The 14,521-nt window shown below is 39.9% G+C and overlaps 1 protein-coding gene across 6 annotated transcripts in view; it reads left to right on the top strand.

Moving 5' to 3' along the window:
* The window catches only part of SLC25A21 (solute carrier family 25 member 21), a 478,694-nt gene that overhangs the window by 410,415 nt on the left and 53,758 nt on the right, over positions 1–14,521 (top strand). For all 6 annotated transcript variants that reach the window (XM_057720563.1, XM_057720567.1, XM_057720564.1 and 3 more), the window contains one exon: positions 14,104–14,170. In XM_057720563.1, coding sequence (XP_057576546.1) covers positions 14,104–14,170 — 67 coding nt within the window. The remainder of the gene's footprint in view (positions 1–14,103; positions 14,171–14,521) is intronic.

Genomic DNA, 14,521 nt, shown 5'->3' on the forward strand with positions numbered 1-14,521 from the left:
TTATAGGGAAGGGTTTTTTGTTTGTTTTCTTTCTGTTTTTCAATGTGTGGTTCCTGGACCTTCTGCATCAGAATTGGGAGTGGTATTAAAAATGCAAACCTGAACCTCCACTCAGACCTACCAAATCTAAAGGTGAGGCATAAGAATCCTATTTTTTTAGGAAGGGGAAAAATCCTCTCTCAAAAGCCCCCTCAAGTTTTATTGGCTAGAATTAAGTTGCACGCTTATGTCTCATGGTATTACGAGCCAGGAGAATAAGCCCAGGTGATTTACTCCCTCATGCCAGAGATGTTGCCTTTCCTTGAGCATGTGGCCTCAAAGGTGTGAACACTAGAATTAGGTTCTGCCATCATGGAGAAGGGATGGGCAGGTTTGGTGGGTAAAAATGCACTTTGCTATCATGGCTTGCCAGCTGATGGGGGATAATAACCCACATGAAGTCTAGGCTTCCTCAGTTGCTATTTCTTGAATTCCACTCATATTCACTAGATCAAATGCCCAAAACTTTCCTCTTTGATAGACGTTTTGGTGAAGTCTAGGTGATTCCAAAGAAACCTGGAAGAATTGACATTTGGTAAGAAAGTGAAAGAGATTGATCTTGGAATAGTTAAAAATGCCAGGTACAATTTTCTATTCACAACACCAGCATCCTGGATCAGTGGGAATATAATGCATTTATTCTTTCTTTCAACAAATATTTACTAAGTACCTATTATATGTCGGTTCCCATATTTAGCCAGGGGAATACCTCAGTAAATAAAATAGACAAAAATTCCTGCCCTGTCCTCATGAAGCTGGTATCCTAGTAGGGGCAACAGGCAATAAAGCAAGCAGGTAAACTGCAAACATGTTTGAAGGGGATATAAAGAAAAATAAAGCAGGGACTTCCCTGGTGGTCTGGTGGTAAAGAATCTGTCCTGCAATGCAGGGGACGTGGGTTCGATCCCTGGTCAGGGGACTAAGATCCCACATGCCGCAGGGCCACTAAGCCCATGTGCCACAACTACTGAGCCCACACACCTCAACTAGAGAGCCTGCGTGCCACAAACTACATAGCCCACGAACTCTAGAGCCCGCACACAAAAACTAGAGAAGAGAAAACCCGCGCACCACAACTAGAGAGAAGCCCACGCACCAGAACGAAGGATCCCGCATGCCGCAATGAAGATATGGCGTGCCGCAACGAAGACCTGATGCAGCTAAAAATGAAAATATAATAAATAAGTAAATAAAATAAAAATAAATGTTGAAAAAGAAAGCAGGTGGAAAGAATAGGTAGTATTCAAGTGAGGGTGTTGCAATTTTAAATACAAGAGAGGTGCGGTCAAAGCCTCACTGAGAAGGTACTCTTTCTGCAGTTTAAGGAGGTGAGAAGTGAGACACCGGGCTAAGTGGGAGAGAGGATCCCAGACAAGACGCTGTAAGTGTCAAGACCCTGGGGTAGGAGTGTGCCTGCTCCAAGGAAGAAGGTCAGTAGGGCTGGAGGGCTTGAACCAAGGAAGGCATAGTAGAGGATGAGGTGGAAAGCGTGATGCGGTGTGGTGGGAGCAGATTGCCTGGGGCCTTTGAAAGGATTTTGGTTTTGTTCTGAGGGAGATGGGAGGACACTGACAGGTTATGAGCAAAGGAGTGACAGGGTCTACCTTTTATCTTAACAGGACTTTTCTGTCTCTACTTTGAGAATAGAGTGTAGAGAAATTAGGAGACTAGCATAAAGGTTCAAGTGTGATATGATTAGGGCTTGGGCCAGGGTAATAGAGATGAATAAGAGGAAGACAGAACTCAAGTATATGCTCAAAGTTTCTGGCCTGCGTGACTAGAAAGATGGACTTACTGTTAAGTGATTTGGAGACTATTGTGGGTGAAGTAAGTTTGTGGAGGAAGAATAAGGAGTTTCTTTTGAACGTGCTAAATATGGGATGCCTCCTAGATACCCAAGTGGAGGTGTTGAGTAGGTGACTGGATGAACTGGAGACTGGTGACAGTTAACAGCATAGGGATGGTAACTAAAGTCATATGACTGGATGAAATCACCAGGGAGAGATAGGTGAGGTCCAGAAACTAAGCCCTAGGGTTGGCTTCTGCATTGTTTTTCAAATATCTTGAATTCTATGTAGTTTATCCAACTTGTAGTTTTCTAGAACATTGACTGAAAGAGTTAGGCAGGAAAATAGTTAACCCTTAATTATTAATTGATAATAATGTGGTGTGAAGGAAACAATTTTTCAAAGTGATCTGGAAGACCGTGCACATCCAGAACTCCATAAAGTACAGATAGACTTTGGCTTATTAAATCTTTTTATCTTGTGTTTAAATCAGTTAAGTAAGAACTCAGGCACTTAAAAAAACTGGTGCAGAGGACTGTGAATAACAAAAGGGGCTATAGACCCTGGCTCAACTGTTCCTTCGCTCAAAACCCAGCATTTTAGCCCCTCCCAGAAACCAAGCAGAGCCTGGGGCCCAAGCCCTGGAGACACAGGCACAAAAGAAGGACTAGAGCCAGGAGGTAGGATGTTCTCAGTGACCTGACTCTGACTCTCTCCCTGAGGACACAGGAGTCAAGCACAGCATTCAAGGACAGAAGTTTTAGAGTCAAGTAGATTTTCGTTCTTATCACAACTATACCACTTACAAGCTGTTTGACTAGTAGGAAAGTTGCTTAACTTCACTGAGTCTCTTGTCCTTGTCTATGAAATGGAAAGAGTAGAATCTATTTCATGTAAAAGTTGAATGAGATAATAGTTGTAAAGCATTAAGCACAGTGATTGCTGGTTTTGTTTCTCAATTCCAGTAGAAGTCCAAGCTGTTATAATACCATTCCTCTGGAGCCTAATTAAGTGAATTGAAAGTCTGCTAAGTCAGAGTGTAATTTGCAACCTGCAAAATGCTGTGGTCCAAGGCTTTGTTCTTTGGTAGGGTTGGGACTGTTGTTGAGTTGCGTTTAACTCTGGTACCACTAGGGGGCACTTCAAGAAATTAATTTGCAGCCTACTGTACTAGCTGGTGGTCATAAAGAGTTAATATATTTCCAAATGTGACTTATACTTTGGGAGTAGCCAACTTAGTGCACAACATCGTTGGTCTCAAACATGTATGAATTGGTTGTAGCAGAATTCTGCACCAGGGTGTGAATTCCTAAGGCACTGAGTCACACATTTATGTAAGGTTCCATTTGTAAGGGACATCTCTGAATTCTGAGGCTTTCTGCCCCAGCTGTGATCATATACAGTGCTGCAGCTAGGTCAAGCTATAAAGTCAGGCAACTTACAACAATGTACTAACTCATTTGTAGAGAAAGCTGGCATAAAAAATCATCTCTATTCTGGCAGTAATCTTTTGGAATTAATTTGCTCACCTTTCATGCCAACAGCGTTTCGTACTAGGTAAACAGCCAACTCATGGTTGAACTAGAATTCCAACTCCAGGAGTGTGGCCCCAGAGCCCACACTCCTGCCCACTACATCATATTGCCCTTACTGACAAGTAGAACCAAATGAATGCTAAATGCTAGAGCGTGGTGATAAAGAACAGGAGTGGCCATTGTCGAGCAATTTATAACCTGGATTAAATATGGGAATCACATGAATAATGCATATTCTATTCAGTTAAAAATATACAAATCATTCAGACTGTTAATATGGATACTGAGTCATATCTGTGTATATGGACTATATGCATACGTATATAGACACATATGCATAAGTATACACCTTTCTTATTTGAATATCAGTGTATTCAATACAATATTATCTGAGTATTACTGTATGCCAAGCACATAGTATAATATGAAAGGCAACATCTTGGTCAAATATTGCAAGCAGGTACAATATTAAGATTTTTGGAGAAAAATCTTAGAGAAGGCTTCCTGGAGAAAATTAAGGTTTTAGTTGATTTGGGGACAATGGAATTACTCTATCAACATTTGACCCTAGAAAAAGGTGTTTATCTTAGTGCTTGGAACAAAATATACTGAAAGAATAAGTGAGTGAATAAATGATGACTTCATAAATGGGAAAGACAGATATTAGAAACCGAGGAAGTAAGAAAAAGAGGATTGGTGAGAGAATGGAGGTGACTAGGATGGAGCAAGGAATTTCTTCAGCAGGACTTGTTTAGCAGAGACCTGGGAGCTGGATGGCAAACGACTTTTTGTCTCCATGGTCAGATCCTTTTTTCCTGGTTTTCAGTCCCAGTCCAAGAAATAGAGTTGTTTTGGTTGCTTTTTTTTTTTTTTTTTTTTTTTTCAGTCTTTTTCCTCAGAGTTACCATACACATAAGTGAAAGACTCAGCTTACGTGATTCTTATTTCCTAATGGAAGTGTATTCATCTTTATAAGCACAGTAATCTGCTGTCACTGAAAATTACTACACTTTTTGCAGTCAATTCTAAATGTCTCTTCACTTACAGATTAATGGAGCAATTAACACCACATTTTATCCATCTTATTTGCCATGTTAGTTGCTTCTCAAGTATCTTATTTTGCTTTTTCTTTCTTTAGCGTTTTCCGTCAGGGTTCTGGTTCGTACATCACACTAATGCCTTCCCTGGGCTGAGCTGTGCAGCATGTTTGGTGCATTGAGCATCCTGCCAACTTTCCAGGGAATGGAGCCATGGACCTACCTCCTAAATGATACTGACAGCTAAACTAATTTTTTTGTATCTTAGAAAATCAAAATTGTAGTTTATTTTAGACACATCAACAGAATTTAATTGTGGTGGTAAAATCATACTGAAAGTTCAGTTAAAAACATGTTGAGGAAAACTTTAAAGAATTCCTCCATACAGCATGTAATGCAAGTGGTATGGTGTGGGGTAGCAAAGATATCCAAGGACCATATGCAGAAACTCAATTCAATTAATTCTCTGTAATGAAAAATAATAATTATATTATTTGTGCCCGAAGACCTGATATGAGTTGAAGCAGAGAGAATGTTTTAGTTTTATGTTAGAATCTTAGCTGAAACTTTCCTTATGTTGCCCTTCCTTGAAGTTCAATTGCTGCTTTCAGAAAGAAGAATCTGTGTCACTTACTCTTTGTAAGCTGTTTTTCCTCTTCTTTGAAGGATATCTAGTTTTCCCTCTGTCCTTTGCCTAAATGAAAATGGCCCCAAGATGCATGCAATTTTGCGAACTTCAGGTCGCAGATTCTACGTAATTCAAATAACAGAGCCATGGAATTGCACTCTTTCATTTGGATTCTGTGAGCCGCTGAGACTTGTGGAGTGTAAATGATGTCAGAATTATGCCCTAAAGGTGTAACGTCAAGGCCAGAATTCTGCCCTGGGATACAGGACCCATCGAGCAATGGAAGCCATGCACTCATCACCCAGGGCTGAGTGCCACCCTCATTGTTTTAATTACAGAGCTGCAGCATGTGAGTAAGAAACTTGGATTTGACAACAGCAGAAGAAAGAGGATATTGTATGCCTTCAATCAGCTTTGTATTAGGAGATCCTTAAAGGGAAAATTATGTGAAGGAAAGAAGGAAGAGGAAAACAAACTAGCAAGATCCCTATTTCAATATAATTTGGAGAAAATGACTGATTTGGGTTGGTCATGTTGCCAGAACAGATGACTCAAGGCTTCCAAACAAGAAATGGAAATCAGGAGGATGCCTGAAGCCTGAAAGAAGAACAAATTGTGTAGATATGATTGACTGTAAGGCTTCAAAATCAACTGTACCAAAGATGAGCTTGGATCTTTGCCCAGAACAGAACTGAATGGTGATGTTCATTTAGGTCCTGACTGTTGAAACAAAATAAAATGTAGTAATTGTGCTCTGTTAGGTACACAGACATGTTAATGCTTTCCAGTTTCCCCAACTGGGGATCTGGTGTCACTTTCCCTGTCGCTCCTATTTCATGCTTCACCGGTGAGAATTATTGCCGCTCTGGTCTCTTACTGAATGCCAGGTTTTTGGCAAAGAAGTGGGATCGAGGTGAAAACACCCTTGTCAGGCTACATGTGAGTATGCTGCAGGTGGCTTTGAAAATGGTTTTTCAAATTGGAAATCATTTCTTTAATTGGCCTTTTCAGGCTTGGATGATGTGCCCCTTCATCCTGGCGTGTGATGGTTGCTGGACCCAGGTTATGAATCTCAGCAGTTTGGGCCCCCAAACCCTTCATCTCCAACAACCAGGGAAAGCCTTGGTTTCCACAGGTGCAGGTTTGTGCATTGATCTTTTCCCCTCTTAGGAGGGACGAGCATTTATTCACAGTTTCCTCACACTCATTTCTCATTAATCAGTTGAGTTTTATGATAACCTTTCTGATGGACAAGTATGACTCCCTCTAAAGGTCACTTGTGAAGCAGCTACACTGTTTCCCTTTCTCCTTGGGAGCTGCATGGAAGGAAAGATTCCATGTTGCGGCTCCTAAGCCAAAACCCTGCTTATGAGCCTGGCAACTTCCGAAACTTCCCAGCCTGCCTGTAGAAGCAGTCCAACTCTACAGTACAAATGACTTCCAAACAAGCATTTTCTACATGCTAAATTAGAAAGATAACAGCAAAACCAACAAGGAGGTGACTCAGAGGGAAAAAAGGAGGGGCAGAGGGGACATGATTTTCTCACTCCTTTTTAGTTTCTTTACCTGAGTCAGATTTTGAGAATGTTAAGCCCTCTCCTGTCTACTCACTATTTACCAGAGTCTTCAGATTTCAGTAGTTGACTTAAAGCAAGTAACTTTTTTTCAGCCATCCAAATGGACTAAAGATGTTGTCAGGTACAAGATGTTTTATTAAGGATCTTTCTGGTCTCTTTGGGGGGTCTAAAGTTTGGGCCTTAAACAAGGTAACCTAAAATTGGTCCCTACTAATGAGAGACAGCAAGAAGGCTTCTTCCAGGGTTTGTAAATGAAACATTAGCTGGAACTCAAAGAAAATTCCACATATCCTTGCTTTGTACAATCAACATAATTTTACTGGTTGGTATATGACCTTGGAGCCACCCAATATGTTAAATAGCTTCACACGTTAAAAGGGGGGGAGGAAATGAGGAGCAAAATTATTTCGTGGGGTTTGGCATAAATCTGTATTTCAAATAAGCTATGTGTGAGCTGTGTTTTTGAGAAGAACACGTGCAATGCAGTTTTGATCTTCGTTTTAAAGATGTACATAAGTAATACAAGGCCTGTTTTGATCATACAATTAAAAACAAATGTGATCCAATATTGTCATACTCTTTGTCTACTCATATTCCTGAATAAAAACTCTCAATCAGTATGTGAACCATCATAATCTAATGGCTTTGAAGACCTGCAACTCTGTCCTCATTTTTGCCTATGAACTTCTCCACACTCCATCCATGGGATGGGGGCTCTCTCATCAGTAGTCACCCTAATGGGATAGGGTTTTAATGCGTGATAGGCTCCTGAAAGAAAGAATCTAAAAACATTTTTAAATGGTTTTCACAGTCTCCTTCTAAGTACTTTGCTTAACATTTAACAACCATCTTCACTAAGAATCACAATTTAAGGCTTTTCCAGAAATGGGGGTGTTAAAGTTATTTGTATCAGAATGCTTTTAGCCGTAGATTAACGGAAGACATAACTGAAAGCAGCTCAAATAGTAAAGGCTTATTTTTAATTTCACATAACCAGAAATCTGGAGGTAGGTGGCCAGGATTGGTTCATTGAGCAGCCCAATGATATCATCAAGGTCCAGGTCCAATTCTTCTTTGATGGCCATCTTCAGCTTGTGGGCAATGCTATCTCACTTTACCACAATATACAGGGATCCCATGCAGTGAAGACAACATCTAGTGGAAAAGAGGGGCTTTTCTGCCTATGTGCTCTTTTCCTTAAGCTAGATATCCAAGACTTGCAACATACATCCTTCTCTCTTTACTGTCCAGTGGGCTAGGCTTGGGTGGTATGTCCATGCTCAACCCACTCTCTGGTAAGGGAATGGGACCACCATGATAGGTTTGAAGAGCTCTGCTTCACCCCCTAGACTGGAGAAAGTCTCTCTTCCCTGAATACAGAGAACAGTAAATACCTGTACCTCAAGGAACAAGGAGGGGTGAGGAGGGTATCTGTTAAGTCAACAGCCAAAGGTGCTTCCCACCAACTTTTTGGATAACAAGTTTTTATTTTAATATTTAGTATTAATATTTCAGTGTCTTATTATATTACTGAACTATGCATTGGCTTTTTCCCACACTGACAGAATTATCCTGGTTTCTCTCTTAAAGCCAAAACTTTATCCTATGGGGGAAAAAAAAGGTAATCCTAGGGTCTACTATTTTTTTCTCAACTGATCCACCTAGAAAATATTTAATAAACAACCCAAAAATTTTCCTGGAAAATGATCTTGTTCATTTCAGCCCAGATCTATCAGTTTTGCAGGCAGTGTGGCTGATTACTTTAAAAGAGAATTGAATAGAAATGGAATAGAAACCTGATTTGTAATTGCTTCTTCTGCTTCTTCCTAAAATAAGAAATGACATTTTTGCAACAGAAATAACTTGACTTGTCAAAGGTGTTTGTAAAAATGGTTTTATTTTAAGAAAAACTACAATAACTTTACAGCTCAGCGGTCAAGGAAAGAGCCTGTGAGGACAGTGGAACTTGATGTGAGTCACCGTCCCCTGTTCAATAGTGATATGCTCATAGGCTTCACCTGCAAAATGAAGAAAATAATCATTCCAACTTCAAAGGATTGTTGTGAGAGTTGGATGAGATCAAATATGTCCATATGCCTTCATATATTTATTCTTAGAGTGGCTAGTGCATATTAAGCATTCAAAAAATTTGACTATTTTTACTTACAACAATATCAACAGAATTCTACACACATCCAGGTTAACATTTTCCTACACAAGAGCGTTAAAATCGAACTCACAACTTTTAGAAGAAACAACTCTGAGAAAGGACATATGAGGACTTCCATACAGTTCATACGGCAGTTTTATGGAAGGTCTTGCACCGGTTCTTGTGTCTCTTCCCAAGAGTTCTCCAGTTGGCTTGATGTGGGTCAAAACTTAACACCACAGTGGTGGTTTTACTGTCTTTTCAGTAGACGTTAGAATCTCACTTTCCATTCACTCAGGGAGTAGACTGAATGTCTTGAGAAATAAACAGGATAAAGCTTGTTGATATGAGTGTCACAAATCTGTTAACTTCCCTGCTTATTGTCCTGGTAAGCTGCATGCTCTGTATTTCAAGCCAAAACTACATGAACACAGAAAAACTTGGCAGAATGAAGAGTGCGTGTGGGTACAAACATCAGTTCTCATCAGCCAAAAAACAGTATCTTCTTCATAAAACATTACAAGTCCTTTTTGTTTTTCAGAATCTGTACATCATACTTTACATTAGGAAAACTTCCAGTAGTCATCTAATCAAGTCAGAAAAATATGTCATCAGCTTGAGGACTTGTCCACATTCTCTTGCCCACATTTTTATTTATTTATTTATTTATTTATTTATTTATTTATTTATTTATTTTATTGGCTGTGTTGGGTTTTCGTTGCTACACAGGGGCTTTCTCTAGTTGCTGAGAGCGGGAGCTTAGTTGCTCCGTGGCATGCGGTATCTTCCTGGGTCAGGGATTGAACCCATGTCCCCTGCATTGGCAGGTGGATTCTTAACCACTGCGCAACCTAGGAAGTCCCATCTTGCCCACATTTTTAAAAAAAATTTGTTGAAGTATAGTTGATTTACACTTACAATGTTGTATTAATTTCTACTGTACAGCACAGTGACTCAGTTATGCATGTATCAATATATATTTGTTTTCGTATTCTTTTCCACTCTGCTTTATCACAGGATATTGAATCTATATTCCCTGTTCCTGTGCTATACAGTAGCACTTTGTTGTTTATCCATCCTATAGATACTAGTTTGCATCTGCTAATATCAAGCTCTCAATCCTTCCCTCCCTCACTCCCATTCCCTCTTGGCAACCACAAGTCTGTTCTCTGTCTATGAGTCTGTTTCTGTTTCACAGATAGGTTCATTTGTGTCATATTTTAGATTCCACGTGTAAGTAATATATGGTGTTTGTCTTTCTCCTTCTGACTTACTTTGTTTAGTATGATAATCTCTAGGTCCATCCATGTAGCTATAAATGGCATTATTTCATTCTTTTTATGCCTGATAGTATTCCATTGTACACATACACTACATCTTCTTTACCCATTCATCTGTCGATGGACGTTTAGGTTGTTTCCATGCCTTATAAATAGTGCTGCTAAGAATATAAGGGTGTATGTATCTTTTCAAATTATAGTTTTGTCTGGGTATATGCCCAGGAGTGGGATTGCTGGATCATACAGCAACTCTATTTTTAGTTTTTTGAGGAACCTCCATACTGTTTTCCATAATAGTTGCACCAATTTACATTCCCACCAACAGTGTAAGACGGTTCCCTTTTCTTCACACTCTCTCCAACATTTATTATTTGTAGGCTTTTTAATGATGACCATTCTGACTGGTGTGAGGCGGTACCTCATTGTAGTTTTGGTTTGCATTCTTGCTCACATTTTGGGTGTGACTCTTTGGGTTCACCCAAGTGCCGCTCTTACCTGACCAAATGCTCTTCATGGGAGAGGGCATGGTACGGAGGTTACAGCAGCAGTCACTTTGGCTGTAGGGGCCAATTTATGGATCCAGGACTTTGGGTTGTAAGTAAATAAAGGAATTTGTTATAAATGTTACTGGGTATCTCAAAGAATCAAAAGCAAAGGGAAATGTCAGTAATCAAGAGGGCCAAGATGTAACTAGGCTTAGGGACTTCCCTGGTGGTGCAGTGGTTGAGAGTCTGCTTGCCAATGCAGGGGACACGGGTTTGAGCCCTGATCCAGGAGGATCCCACATGTCGCAGAGCAACTAAGCTCATGCACCACAACTACTAAGCCTGGACTCTAGAGCCCGAGAGCCACAACTACTGAGCCCACGCACCACAACTACTAAAGCCCGTGTGCCTAGAGCCTGTGCTCTGCAACAAGAGAAGCCACCGCAATAAGTCCGTGTATTGCAATGAAGAGTAGCCCCTGTGCGCCACAACTAGAGAAAGACTTCACACAGCAACAAAGACCCAACACAGCCAAAAATAAATAAATTTATATAAAATTAATTTATATAAAAAAAAGGTGTAACTAGGCTTAAAGAAATCTTGGCATCAGGGTAACACTCACAGTACCAGAACTTCTCCGTCTTGCTTCTTTTTTTCCCTGAATGATGGCTTCCTTCTTTCTCATCGCTGCAGATTAACAGAAAACATTACTGCTGTTGATATTCTAGCTTTATATCTTAGAGCTTCAACCACACAGAGCAAGGCTGACCTTTTCAATTCCAATTCCAATTCCAAAATCTAGGAGAAAAACTCTGCTTGGATCAGATTAACTGCAGAATACCACTTGGATCCATTCGGCGAGATGCCCAGTCAACCACTGCCTACAAGCAGTATCATATTGTACTAATATGTTGGTTCCAGTGGTTTAACAAAATTGGGTGGGAGCAATTCTCAGTAGAAGAGGTGCCAGCCTGGCTACTCCATAGATGCCCACTATAGCATGGATATACTGTGAAAATAATGCAAGGAAGTACATAGTTCTAGCTTCCTATTTGTCAGCAACCACTGCCTATGGTCCTTGAGAATTTCCCTTTAAAGCTGTTCATTCACCATTAGAGAGTTCAGGATGGTGGAATGGCTGGAGCTGGTGGGGGCGGTGGAGATGATTGCACATGAAAGGAGCAGAGCAGAGAGATGGGAAAGAGGGCGCATCAAGGAAGCATCGCCAACGTGAAGCAGAGGGCTCTGGACCTCCCAGCTCTTTTCAGATTAAATCCTTATGGTTCTCGCAGCTGCCTTTCTTCCCTCCTGCCTTACACCTCCTTTTAATATTTTCTCTCATCATTTTTAAAATGAAGACCTTCTGTGTTGCTTATAAGAGTTCTGTCCTCCTCCAGAGAAGCAGTGCTTCACTTTAAGGCAAAAGTTTAAAGTAAATCAGAGTGTATCTCTTCAGAAAAGTGTTTTCTCGTGTCTTCGTGTTCTTTTTCTTAGAATAACAAAATCTGAGGATTGAAGTAAACCAACCTTGAGGGCCATCAGATCCTTCCATTGCTGTGGACATCCATCTCTGGCGTCCATGATGAGAGGCCATCCAGACCGTTGGACCACATACCAAAAGGAACTCACACTTTTCAGGAGAATCCATTCTATCTTTAGATAGTTCTGACTGTTAGAAGTACTTCCTTGTTTTGCATTCCTACTGAGCCAAAAATGTGTCTTTTCCTTGTTGCTTCCACCTGTTGGTCCTAGTTCTGCCACCTTGAAACAAACAGAAAAGTCTAATCTCTTTCTTACATGCTCACTTTTCAAAAAATCCATCATGTTCATCGTTTGTCCCTAAGATCTTCCTTCTCCAGGCTGAGCAACTGTTCGTCCTATATCTGTTCTCTGTTGTAAGGGATTTCAAGTACCTCCATTAACCGGGACACTGTTCTAAAAGCTTTGCTAACTTAAATGTTCTTCTTTGTTTTCCCCCCAAAACCAGGCATAATCTTCCACATGTAAAAAAAATTCAGCACAAGAAGAACAGAACTAATAGTATCTTTTATTATAGATATACAACTTCTAGTCAGGAAAATCACGTTTATCGTTTAGAAAGACCAAACCCATGCTTAGTCACTCTCATGCTGAAAATTATACAATAGTTAATTTATAATTAAATTCAAATGATAAAGAGTATTTAAACCTTACAAGTGACTTTCAGGCATCAGTAGTTGGGATGGAAAGGAGGTGGGGGGAGTTCATGAATTCCCATAGTTCTTCGAAGCATAGTTCTGTCTGCTTTACTTCCTATATACAAATGCTAGTCCTATTCATTAAGTAGTGCACACCTGGCCCTCAAGGAACTAACAATTAGAAGCTGTAGGACAAGCCTTTTGCTCCCCTCACTGAAGGGTGCTGTGTAAGCCAGTGAAATCGAGGAAGACCAAGAGGTCACCATATTGGATTGGGTGGCACAGTGGGTTAGTCTGAATAAACTCTTAACTTTCTTGTTCCAGAAGCACAGCTAGAAGCAGAACCCAACTAAGGGAGCTGGAGTGAAGTTTGATGGGTCAATCAGAGAAGCTCCTGCTTTATCTAGGATATTAAATGTATATCCTAAAATAGGGACACGTTGAGTCCTGCCTTTATCTGTAGCCACTTACAGGTTCACCAAGGAAACTGATTATCTCAGAAAGTGATGCAGAATATTCTCTTCTATTGAAATATTTTCAGGTTTAAATGAGGGTATAGCACACACACACACACACACACACACACACACATATATGTAAAGATTCTGGGGCAGACAAATTTAAACTTTTGAATCTTAAATTTTAATAAGTGGTGACTTTTTATAAAATTTATCATAAGCATATGGGACTTGTTTTTCTTTTTCCTAAAAATGTCTGAATATGTGACCACAAGTCCCTCAATATTGGGAACAATAGCTGTCCCATGCCCTGTGAGATTGCATATCAGCAGGGGAGTTTGACGTTGCTTCTGTCAACAACATACGTCCCTGTAATTAGCCTTCCCCAGCCTTCTTCCATCTCCATCAAGGAAGTTAAGAAAATTATGACTAATTCAGGACAGGGCTGGGAGCCCTAGTTCCACAGCCATAGAGTTTGTTAGTTCCCCTGTGTTAGTAAACCTAACATTGAGGGTTTCATCACCTGGTTAGTCTCAGAAGTTTCAGTCTAGTGGGCTCAGGTGTGGTCCTAACCTCATTTGATGACCACAGGGAGGACATACAAGACACAACTGAGAAAATAAGTTCAAGATTCCTTAGATTAAGGAGGTTTTTGACCTTGTCTTTAAAATACAACTCATGATTATGTTTAACAGCCTATCTAAGGGATTCCAGTCTCAGTATCATTCATTCCTCTTCTGAATGTCATAGTAGATATAGATGTAGAATTCATAAATGTAGAGTTCATAATCTGTCTTCTTTAGAATTAAAACATAGGAAGATTTCATGACTGATGTGCTACATTGAATAACTGGGAATACTTTAAGATTAGTTGTTTTATCCGTAAACAATGGCAAAATCACCTGTTTCCTAATTCCCTTACTTACATGAATATTTTTATTTCTCCAATAGGTTGTTCGGTTTTTACAAGGGAATTCTGCCACCCATCTTGGCTGAAACACCAAAAAGAGCAGTGAAGGTAAACATCATATGCCTTCCAACCAAGTGAAAATAGACTGTAGTAAGAGCTTTAGCATCAGCACATCCCACAACAAACTGTGGAACATTAATGGGAATTAAACATAAAACACTAAAATTTTAATGCAGAAATTATAATTTTTTATCATAATTAGACTTAGTCTCTCAAATATTGCTGTATTGATTTGTGGATTTTTTTCCCAGGTAAAGGCATTCCCTTCTATTGGGGAAATTATACAGAAAGCACAGTGGTGAATGAAATTCATGTAATCAAACCACAGCAGCCACAAAAGAGCTTGGACTTTTTCTCAAAGCAATTCATAAACTTGCTTTTGGAGCAATAGTTATTAAA

The sequence above is a fragment of the Hippopotamus amphibius genome, chromosome 2 (assembly GCF_030028045.1).
Source record: "Hippopotamus amphibius kiboko isolate mHipAmp2 chromosome 2, mHipAmp2.hap2, whole genome shotgun sequence".
Taxonomy (NCBI): domain Eukaryota; kingdom Metazoa; phylum Chordata; class Mammalia; order Artiodactyla; family Hippopotamidae; genus Hippopotamus; species Hippopotamus amphibius.